The sequence below is a fragment of the Myotis yumanensis genome, unplaced genomic scaffold (genome assembly GCF_028538775.1).
Source record: "Myotis yumanensis isolate MYYU_CA2020_CCGP unplaced genomic scaffold, mMyoYum1.0.hap1 SCAF_10, whole genome shotgun sequence".
Taxonomy (NCBI): domain Eukaryota; kingdom Metazoa; phylum Chordata; class Mammalia; order Chiroptera; family Vespertilionidae; genus Myotis; species Myotis yumanensis.
In genome coordinates this window covers 62,533,406-62,545,408 of record NW_027223761.1, presented here as the reverse complement: position 1 = coordinate 62,545,408, position 12,003 = coordinate 62,533,406, and the positions used below count along the sequence as shown (strand labels likewise).

The 12,003-nt window shown below is 38.7% G+C and overlaps 1 protein-coding gene across 7 annotated transcripts in view; it reads left to right on the top strand.

Moving 5' to 3' along the window:
* CEP126 (centrosomal protein 126) overlaps positions 1-12,003 on the top strand; it is an 83,154-nt gene continuing 71,151 nt past the window's right edge. For 6 of the 7 annotated variants that reach the window (XM_070425911.1, XM_070425906.1, XM_070425908.1 and 3 more), the window contains exons 1-2: positions 1-379; positions 5,759-5,878. In XM_070425911.1, the coding sequence (XP_070282012.1) occupies positions 252-379; positions 5,759-5,878 (248 nt within the window). In that variant the 5' untranslated portion in view covers positions 1-251. Of the gene's footprint in view, positions 380-498; positions 761-5,758; positions 5,879-12,003 lie in introns of those variants that run through there. The other variant, XM_070425909.1, reaches the window with a different exon arrangement.

The following is a 12,003-nucleotide window of genomic DNA, read 5'->3' as shown; positions in this document are numbered from 1 at the left end:
GGCGGCAACGGGGTCGCTATCACCACCTCTCTCGTTGCCAGAAAAGTTGGCCACCTCAGCTGCCGTCACCACCACAGCCACCAGCGCCCCTGAGCGCGAACCAGCGCCGCCACGGGCCACCCTTCCTCGCCCGTGACTCGGGACCCGAGAGGCCGAGTGTCGGGAGGGGCCGAGGAGAAGGAGGAGCAGAGGCCGGAGCGGCCATGAGGGCGGCGCTAGGGGCGAGCCCGCAGGCGGCGCGGAGGTGAAGGATGCTGACCAGGAGGCCGGGAGCCCGGAGCGCGGTCGCGAGACCGGGCGCCGAACCCTCGGACGCCCGCGACGGAGGCCCCCTCGACCCTCGGGTGGGCGGCGGGCGGCGCCGACCCGGCGCTCACCTGTATCCTTCCTTCCCAGCCGCGGCCGCCGGGGCGGCGTGTTGGCCGCGGGCCCATCTTTCCCCGTTAGATTCCCTCTCCCGGGGGCGCTGGGTGATGGAAGCTAGCAGTCATCCCGGGGGGCACCTTCGCTTTAGCTCCGTCGCTGATCCCCCTTAGACCTGAGATGACGCCGTTTTACCCTTGACCGCCTCCCCCGCCGCCGCCTTGTTCTCCCGCCCCCATTCCTCAACTTGGGTGTAAAGTTGTTGCGAATTTTAAAATGCAGGCACGGCCTGTGCTGCGGAGATTGTGTTCTTGCCTTCCAGGATTGCGTCCCTTTACTTCGTGGTGTTCTTCTCCTGATCCCTCATGCTACTTGGAGAGAAGACTTCCACAAATAAGTAAAAAATGTTTTGCTATGTTGCATGTTTGAACAGTCCACCTAACGCGCCGCTAATTCATTTACCAGAGCTGCGCAGTGGGGAGTTTTGTTTTGTTTTGTTTTGTTTTGTTTTGTTCTGTTTGTTTTGTTTTCCATCCCCTGCCCCGGCCGTTGTCGGAGCGACAGCGCAGCGAGCGGGAGAAGCCAAGGGCCGGGTGCTTCCTGCCGGCTCCTCTCCGACCTCCCCCGGGAGGGGGCCGAGCCCGCCGGGAGGTGGCTGTGGGTTGCGTTGTAGAAAATCGAAAGAGTGCGAGTTTTATTTTCAGAGTGTGTACGTCGTGTTTATTCCTTCTGGAGGATATTGTGGGAATCAGCATTTCACCGTTGTGCTCTCAAAGGACTTGGCTGGCAGGGATGGTGTTGCAGCAGCAGCATCTTCATTTTTGTCAGAAAGTGGAGTGCCTCCTCTTTGCAAGTTAACCCCGTGTTTACCCACGTTGTCTGCCACTACTTCTGGGAGGCTGCACCTTTACCAGCAAGTCGGCGCGTTTAACCTCCTAGGGCCTGCTCTTGGCAGACTCTGTCCTGGGTCCTGGGGCTCTTTGTGAAAACACCTCTCCTCTGATGGTGCTTTTCTCGAGCTTCTGCCCTTCCGTCTTTTCCTTCTTTGGCTAAGTTCCGACAATGGTAGCCGGCAGTAGCACCTTCTGGTTCCGCTTATCTATTCACTATTCACCCTACTCACTTTGGCCTTGGCTTTGCTACTCCCCAAAATCGGTCCCTGCAAAGAAGTATTCTGGAATAAGCAGTATTGTTTTCAGCGGGGATTTGATTCTGACCCCTTCACATTGTGTTTTCTTGAACACTAAACTCCTATTACACTGTCTCTGATTTATCTCTAAATTTAGGGAAGCATTGACAATGACTCATTGACAGAGTTTGTAGTTCCATCATTTTCATTAATGAAATGGTCGTAGACTGAATTCTTTTAATTTTATATAGCATGAATGTTGATACATATATCATAGAAATTCAGCAGTACCTCAAATGAACAAAACCAAAAAGACCTCATTCCAGAATTGTAATGATGGCTTTCTTAAAGACATATATTACTAAAAATATACTTCAATACTAAATGTATTTATAACATATGGTTAAAATTTTTAAAGCTGTAAATGATCATTTTAATAGATGCCCAGGGTGCTTTGACAAAACCCAATAACGTTTGCTAGTATGTATATATACACACATACATACATAAACATGTGCCTACATATATATTTTGCTAGTATATATAAAATATATAGTGTGTATATATATTTAAATTGGAATAAAGGAATTCTTTTTTAATATCATAAAGACTGACACTAAATCAAGAATATGTTATTAATTAAAGAAACACTTAAGCATCCTTTATAAATATTAATTTGTATTTTCTTAGTGTCTCACATCTATTTGAATGAATGACAGAAAAAACTGAAAGACCTGTCATCTTAAAAAAATTAACTAACTTGGTAAAATTTCCACATGTGATTTTCAAATATGAAGTCAGTACTGAGCGACATCCAGCTTTCTATTTGTCAAAATTTCTTTACTCTAAATGCATTTTCCTAATTATAATTAGCTGATGTGAATTGTCTCATGTCCCCTTCACACTGAGCTTCTTCTTTTCTCATAAGCATCTCCACTCCTTTTCCCTTCCATTTTTATCCTAGACCCACTTTGTCTCTCTTCTCTACCCAATTTATACCCTATTCTTGATTACCTGCACATATTCTCTCACTAACATCCTTGGTTCTTTGCACCCTGAAAGGATGAGTTAGTCAAGCATGTGCTAAGAGATAATGGCATGATATATCATGGCATGTTCTGTTCATAAGTATCCTTGTGTGGCTGGACATAGGATTCATGCAGGGAACTATTGAGGAATAATGTTGAAATGTTAGAAAGTTTTATATTCCAAGAAATTTGGAATTTGTCATAAAGATGATAGGAACTTTGGAGAGCAACGAAGAATGAAAAAACTAATCAGATTTGCAATTAGCTAGCTTTAGAGCCTTTCAAAGGGAAGTTAACAAGTTTATTTTTTTAATATATTTTTATTGATATCAGAGAGAAACAGGAGGGAAAGAGGGATAGAAACATCAGTGATTAGAATCATCAATTGGCTGCCTCCCGCACACCCGCTACTAGGGATTGTTCCCAAAACCCAGGCATGTGCCCTGACCAGGAATCGCACCATGACCACCTGGTTCATACGTCAACACTCAACCACTGAGCCACACAGGCCGGCAGAATGAAAAATTTAGAAGTAAAGAGATGAGTTAGAAGATTACTGAGTGAGTCCAGGCAAGAGATTTAGAATGCCTGAGCCAAGGCTATAGAAGGGGTTACAGAGAAAATTTTTAATCAGGAAACCTCTAATACATTTGGCAGTAATATAGCTTGTATGATACATAGTTGTTTTTATGGTAACATATTTAAAATAACTGTAAATGAGCTCTAATTGGAGAAAGACTAAATTGGGAGAGATGAGGATGAGGTGGAGTAGATTAGACTATGTTTTTAAATTCTTATGTGTTACTTAATTCTACAACCCATCTTATTCTTGGTTGGTTGGTTTTTTAATGTTAAGTATATAAAAATTATTTTCCTTTGAACAGGTATTTAACAGTGATTCTTATGAAAATATTTTACCTATATATTACAGCTTATAAGAAAAACAAGTTTAACTAACCATCTAATATTTTCTAAACTTGAAGAGCATACTTTAAAAAAATGCAAAGGCAGCAGCATTCTTTATAATTTAGCAGGCAAAATTGTGTACATAATACACTTTTTATATCCTAATATATAAAAACCCTGGGTCCATCACATCCACAACGATCAGGAGGCTCGACCAACTGGAAGTCAGTCCTACGGTCAGAGCTGGATTGCCACAGCAATCCAGCGCTGACTGCTAGGGCTGCAGGCAGTTACCCAGCACTGGCTGCTGAGGGGGCTGCGAATCAGGGCCAGAGAGAGGCCTGAAGAGAGAAGCAGGGTCTGATCCATAGCCTCTGTGGCAGCTGTTGATCAGCACATGCCTCTCTCTTTAGCTTTGGGCCTGGTCAGCAGCTGTGCCTCCATTTCTATCCAGGCTTCCAGGGGGCTGCTGATCAGCCCCGCCTCTCTGATCAGGCCCTGTTTATAGGCCCAGAGACGCTGACTGGCATAGAAGCCAATCGGAACAAAATCTGGGTCAACTGTGAGGAGCCAGTGGCTTCCTAGGAGGCGGAGCTTTTGACTCTGACTGGCATAGAAGCCAACTAATCAGAACCAAATTGGCCAGCAGAGATAGGCAGTTGGGGGTGAGATCAGGCCTGCAGGGGAGGGCAGTTAGGAGCAATCAGGCCAGCAGGGAAGGGCAGTTAGGGGCAATCAGGCCAGCAGGGGAGAGCAGTTGGGGGTGAGATCAGACTGGCAGGGGAGCAGTTGGTGTTAATCAGGCCAGCAGGGGAGAGATTAGGGGGTGATCAGGCTGGCAGGCAGAAGTGATTAGGGGCAATCAGGCAGGCAGGCAGGCAGGCGCAAGTAGTCCTTGATTGTGAGAGGGATATTCGACTGCCGGTTTAGGCCCACAGGGATCGGGCCTAAACCGGCAGTCGGACATCCCCCAAGGGGTCCCAGATTGGAGAGGGTGCAGGCTGGGCTGAGGGACACCTCCCCCAGAGCACAAATTTCATGCACCAGGCCTCTAGTGCAGTGATGGCGAACCTATGACACGCGTGTCAGAGGTGACACACGAACTCATTTTTTTGGTTGATTTTTCTTTGTTAAATGGCATTTAAATATAAATCTTTGTTTTACTATTTTTGCAAATATCAAAAAATTTATATATGTGACGCAGCACTAGAGTTAAGTTAGGGTTTTTCAAAATGCTGAAAAGGTTCGCCATCACTGCTCTAGTGTATATGTAAAAAATATTTATACATGTATATATGGAGAGAGTCCTTTGATTAAATTTAAGAATATATATAATTCTCAGAACATTAGAAACATTACATATGTGGTTTTCTTTAAGTTCTTATGATGAGATCTCAAACTTATTCAACAGAGAACAGAATTGGCTTGCTTCACTCAAGCCAAAGCAACTTCTCCCACTGACCCCCCTTACTGTTGCTCTTGTGTATCCTGAAAGGAGCTAGCACTTTCCTCCACTATCTTGTTGTGACTTTCAGTAGCTAGCTGTCTTGTTGAAGTCTGACTCCTAATAAAATACTATATTAGAGAAGAACAAGATAAGTCTTTAGGTGTTTCTGTGCTAGCAAAGAACAAGATGTCCTTCTCTTTGTTTCATTTTTTTAAGTCCTTCAAGAGAAACTTTAAGTAAAAGTGTGTGTGGGTGTGTGTGTGTAGGTAGGTATATGTTTGTGTTGAGGTGGTGCAAAATTTTCTAATGAAGAACAAATAAATTATTGTCAATGGTATAAAGATGGTTAAATAGCAATATCATTGAAAATTAATAAGCTCCCATTAGCAAAGTTTCAAACACCCAAAAGTTCAAATAAACATGATTGTTTTGAATTATATAATAAAGTTTTTATAATATTAATACTGAAAGGATCCTGAAATCTACTGAAAAGTATAATTGATATACTATCTATTAGTAAAATATAACCTTCATTTTCCTACATATATGCCTAAGATAGTAATTTGTTCATCATCACTCAAACATCTGTGTAATAAATGAAATGATATGCAGTCTCCTTATCTGAGCTCATGATGTCTAAAAGTGATCCCCCACCCCTCTCCCTCAGGGAAAGTGAGATCTAGCTTCAATTCTAATACCAAGTCAGAATTTTTTTTACATAAAAAATTTTCTGGTCATATACTGACACTAATGTGTACACATACTAATTGTTCCACAAAAAAATCATAATGTCATTAGTATGAGGCTGTAATTGTATTTATCATATAGCATTGACACTCATCCACTAAAAACATAAACCATCTCCTTAACTTTATTTATCATTAGAGATATGAAAACTCATCTAGAGAAAAATTTAGAAGAAGAGCGTCAAATATTACTGCAGCAACAAAAAATATTTCGAAATCGAGCACGTAAATATTTCGTGGAGTCAAACCGGAGAAAAAAGTAAGTAATTGTATTTTATTCAGAGTGTAGAAATTCAGTCTTTATAAAATAATAGTCCTTCTACTTTGTAGCATTTTGTGAGCCTAAGTCATGACAACGCTTTATCTGTAAAACATTAATCAAGATTTAGGTGGCTTTGTACATTTCATAATTGTTTTTCTGCCTAAAGCACAAACATGGTGATGTAATATCTAGATTACTGACTCTGACCATAATCATTTTTTTTGTCATAGAACTTCTGATTACAGTGTCATATGCACTTCTTAAAATGACTATAAAATGTATTCTTTACTTTTATATAATTTCATGATAAATTAAAAGATTACCAATTAATATTTAGTCTCTAATAGAATATAATTTTATTTTAATTTATTATTCACTTCTATATACTTTTTCTGTAAGAGCTATTCTCAGAAATATGATAATGGTGGAAATGTGATAAAAGAATTTTATAAATGACTGCCATAAAGAGTTTTCTAGTATAAACTGGAAAGTAAAGTAAAACCATCCAATCACTGCTTAACATTTTTCAAAATTTGTTTGAATTATTGGATTTTCTTAACATACAGTAAGTAAGCCATTTTTTATTATTGTTTTTGCTACCTTCTCTATATTCCTACAATACGCAAATGACAGAAAAGCACTGGAGTTTATTAACTACATCATTAAGTATATGTTTCAAGTCCCATTTCAGAAATACAAAATTGTTTGCTTATAATTTGTTTTTCTGGCATATGTTTCTTTGTATATTAACTCTTTCATTGCCTGGTGTACTTAAAATTATTTAATAAAACTTGTTTTTGTTTTGTATTTGTGTACTTCTGTTTTTCTCCTATCTTTTAGCTCCTGAAACTTACAAAAGGTGCATGATAAATGTTCAATAAAGATGAATAAAAGGGTCATGGGCTTTGGAGTCAGAGATCTATCTAGGTTAAAGTCCTAGCTTCATGAGTTAGAGGAAGTTATTTAATCTCTTTAAGTCTCAGTTTCTCATTTATTATTTGAATTAATACAATCTATTTCAAGGGATTGTTAGTAGAACAAAAAAGGTGATATTATAGAGGACTCGTTGAGAACACAAATACTAGTAAAAGTAATTATCATGGTGTCTGTCACATAGTGCTTCTTTCCTGTTAAGCTTATTTATTTTGTTGATTAATAAATTAACATTTGTCCATTGTGTTTTCTAATAGTTGACTTGCTCTGTGAAATAGCAGGCTTTATATGTGGATTTGATTTTTTTATTTTAAATATGTTTTTATTGATTTCAGAGAGAGGAAGGGAGAGGGAGAGATAAAAACATCAATGATGAGAGAAAATCATCAATTGGCTGCTTCTGCACACCCCTTCCTGGGGATCAAGGCCGCAGCCCGGGCATATGCTCTGACCAGGAATCAAACCGTGACTCCCTGGTCCATGGGTTGACACTCAACCACTGAGCCACACCAGCCAGGATGGATTTGATCTTTAAACTTCCTGTCTTCCCTCATCAAACATTTATATAAATTTGTATGTGGGAAATATTGATTTAAAATTCTAAAAGGCAGAACATTTTCCGGTATGATTTCATTATTTGTTATTTTTCAGTTATACTACAATGCTATGTAAAGACATAAAAATTTATTTTTTAGCCCGGCCAGTGTGGTGCAGTGATTGAGTGTGGACCTATGAACCAGGAGGTCACAGTGAGATTCCCGGTCAGGGTACATGCCTGGGTTTTGGGTTTGATCCCCAGTAGGGGGGCATGCAGGAGGCAGCCAATCAATGATTCTCTCTCATTATTGATGTTTCTCTCTCTTTCACTCTCCTTTTGTCTCTGAGATCAATAAAAATATTTTTTTAATTTCTTTTTTAAACATTAATCATTTGTCTCTATATTTCACCTTTTATAAAGGGGGTCAAAATATGTACACACTAATGAATTTTAAAATATGTATCATTATGGTCTTTTTGGCCTTCCTATTATCTATCCATTTATGCTTTACATCATCTAAGTTCATACTGTCCACTCACATTATGGTCACCAATTGGGGGGGGGGGGGGGGGCGGTTTAAGTATTTTTTTCTAGAGACAGTCTACTTTCATTATTTCTCAGTTATACTTTGACATTGTCAGTGCTATCCCCAGTAGCATTCAAAGGACAATGTTCATAGTACCAAGTGCTATTTATTTCCATTAATTGCTAAAAAAATCTCACTCATTTGATTTTTTCACTCCTTTTTTCTTTGCCAGTATTTTTCTTGAATGTTTTTACCATATTCTCATGGTTTCCATTCTTGTATTCAGTGTCTGTACCAGGGGTGGACAAACTTTTTGACTCGAGGGCCACAATGGGTTCTTAAACTGGACTGGAGGGCCGGAACAAAAGCATGGATGGAGTGTTTGTGTGAACTAATATAAATTCAAAGTAAACATCATTACATAAAAGGGTACGGTCTTTTTTTCTTTTAGTTTTATTCATTTCAAACGGGCCGGATCCGGCCCGCGGGCCGTAGTTTGCCCACGGCTGGTCTATACAATGGAGTCCTTGTTTCCCTTTAAGACCTCTTGCCTTCATCAATAGGCACTGGTTACCTTTTAGGCCTAATGTACACTGGCATCCTGGGACTTCCCTTTACTGCTCTTAAGAGTTGGAGCCACAGTTTCTTGCCTCCCATAGCATTCTTGTTTTCATTTTGTTTTATATCATTAGTTTGCTGGAGCACATCCTCAAGCAACTTTCTAAGATGCTGCTTTGTAGACCAAGTGATTTTAAGATATACAGACACATAAAAGAACTAATTTATTTCCTACATTGTTTTTAATTTTCAATTTTAGAACTATCTTTTGGTAAATAAATGAACAGGCATCTATTCATTTAATATAGTTGATTACCAATGATTAAACATAATATCAGGGAAAAATATTTCATTTTACCATTAAACTTTAGAAATGGCAATAGATTAAATGTGACTTCATGAAGAAAAGGTATTGTAATAAATTTTAAGAAGTAAAAATTCCAAAAGGAGTCTTCATACATTTTTTAAACAATATGATGTAAGCATATACAGATGATCAGAAAAATTTCTCTGTAACTAACTGTCAGAATAAGAGAAAAAAGGTCAGAATAGGCAAAATAGCCCCCCAAAAAAGAGAAGAGGAAACGCTACCAAATAACAGATGAGGGACAAGCACTTGGGAAGAATCACTAAAATCTTACCTAATAATAGACAAGCATGTAAATTGACCATACCTTCGCTACACTAACCAGCCAATCAGGAGGGTATGCAAATTAACCCAACAAAGATGGCGGTTAATTTGCATATGTAGGCTCCAAGGGGCAGAGCGAAGACTGAAGACTAAAGGCGGCTCCGGCCGGAGCAGCGAAGATGGAAGGCAGCTCCAGCCAGGGTGAAAGCCTGGGTCCTGGGTGCTGGAGGAAAACCGGTGCCAGCAGCCAGGAGAAGGGAAGGCCTATTGCACGAATCTCTTCATGCAACAGGCCTCTAATATATAATAAAAAAGATTCCTTTAAATATCCTAAAGGCATAAAAATCTACCTAGAGAATCATGAAATGAATTATTTTGTGAACATAAAGTAAGGGATAGCTGCATTACCTATTAGAATGACAAAGTTTGGAGTTGCCCATAAAGCAGAAAAAAATGTACCCTTATAACAAATAGGAAGGAATTATACTTTAAATGATAAGTCATATTTGTCAAACCACCATAAATGAATATATGGTATAAGCTAAAAAATATAAATTGATTCAAATAAATTTAGATATCATAGGTTTAAATATCTGTGAGTATATTATTGATAATATATTAAAGAAATTTAGTATTTTTGGAAGTTATCACTGACCATTTAAAATATTTACTCAACTTTTACTGGGTTTAAAATACTGGAGAATAAAAATAAAATGCATGGTTCCTGCTCTCTAATTACTAAAAGTAAAGTAATAAAAGATGGCAATGTTATGCAATAAGTACTCTGATAGAGTCGCTTACAAGGTACTATGGAAACATATTTTATATGCTACAAGACAAGGAATAATAAAGGTTATTAGGTAACCAGGGAAAATGAGGAGTAAATATGTTTTAAGAAAAGAGAACAATAATTGAAAAAGCTTAATGTTATGAAAGATAAGAGAAAAGTTTTGTGTGCCTAAGGCACAGAAAAATGTAGCAGAGCATCAGAAGATGAAGCTATGCAGGGGTCCGCAAACTTTTTAAACAGGGGGCCAGTTCACTGTCCCTCAGACCGTTGGAGGGCCGGACTAAAGTTTAAAAAAAAAAACTATGAACAAATTCCTATGCACACTGCACATATCTTATTTTGAAGTAAAAAAACAAAACGGGAACAGATACAATGTTTGTGTTTGCATGTGGCCCGCGGTTCCGTAGTTTGAGGACCCCTGAGCTATAGAGTTGATAGGAGACATTTCACTTAAAAAAAACTTTTCTGCCCAATCTAAAGAAATTAAACTCTATCCTTAGGACTCTGAGATGCTGTTGAAATAGTAAAATAGAAATGTCATGATCAAATTTATATTTTAGCTCATTATAGCAACGAGGTGGAGGATGACTTGAAGCATAGGCTATAGGCAAAGAGAAGAGGCAAAAAGCTGTTATAGTGATCTGAGGTAGAGTTGGGTTTGAGTAGATAGAGTCAAAAGGAGTCAAAGATCAATTATGGGTGGTGCATGAACAGCATTATCATAAATGGAATACTTATAGATTATACAAACTTTATTCTAACAGTTTAATATAAATCTTTTAAAATTACAATGTATATTTCTATAATCTTTTATACAGATTATGATAAATGTAGTTTGATCTTTTCTTCTTGCACTGATACTCATTGTGAAGATCAAATATTCTACTCTGTTATATTACTAATATTGTCTTGCCCTTGAGCTGTTAAGCTTTTTTAGTTTACAATAGCATCCTCTGACAAGTATTCTTGGTGAATTCTTTTAATCAAAAATTTTCTCCCTCTGTCCTGGCCAGTTTATTGGAACAGCATCCTGTTCACCAAAAAGGTGGCCAGTTTAATTTCTGGTGAGGGCACATAGCCAGCTTGCAGGTTCAATCCCCATCAGGGCATGTACAACAGGAGGCAACCAAGCGATGTTTCTCACGTCCAAGATTCATTCTCTCTCTCTCTCTCTCTCTCTCTCTCTCTCTCTCTCTCTCTCTCTCTCTCCCTTCCTGTCTCTAATATCAATTTTAAATAATTTTAAATTTTTCTCCATTAGCTGTAATTTTTAAAATTAAAGTCTTTATTGTAAGATAATTGTAGATTCACATGCAGTTTTTAAAAATAATATTGTAAGATTCCATAATAACCTTTATTCAATGTTTCAGAATGGTGAAATCTTGCAAAACCTATAGCTCAGTCTCACAACCAGGATGATGACATTTATACATAGTCAAGATACAGTACATTTCCATCACCACTAAGATTCTGCACATTGTCTTTTTATAGCCAAACCTACTTCCCTCCCACACCACTCCCCTGGAAATCACTCATCTGTTCTTATTTCTAGAGGTTATATAAATGGGATTATACTGTGTGTAATCTTTCAGATTGGCTTTTCTTACTCAACACAATTCCCTGGGATTCATCCAGGTAGTTATTCCTTTTATTTTTTTCTCCTTAAATATATTTTTGATTTCAGAGATGAAGGGAGAGGGAGAGAGAGATAGAAACATCAATGATAAGAGAATCATTGATCGGCTGCCTCCTGCATGCCCCCTACTGGGGCTGGAGCCCACAACCCAGGCATGTGCCCTGACTGGGGATCGAACCGTGACCTTCTGTTTCATAGATCAATGCTCAACCACTGAGCAACACCGGTCAGGCAGTAGTTCATTCTTTTTTATTGTTGCGTTTTAATCCATGATATAGATGGACTAGTTTATTTAACCATTTGCCCATTGTAGGACATCTAGGTAATTTCCAGTTTGGGGTTACAGTGAATAAAGCTGCTATAAAGATTCATGGATAGGTTTTTGTGTGAACACAAGGTTTTATATCTCTGGGATAACCAAGAATACAGTGGTGGTATGTTTAATGTTGTAAGAAAATGCCAAACTGTTTTTTCAGTGTGACTAAACTCACCAGCAGTATAAGAGTGATC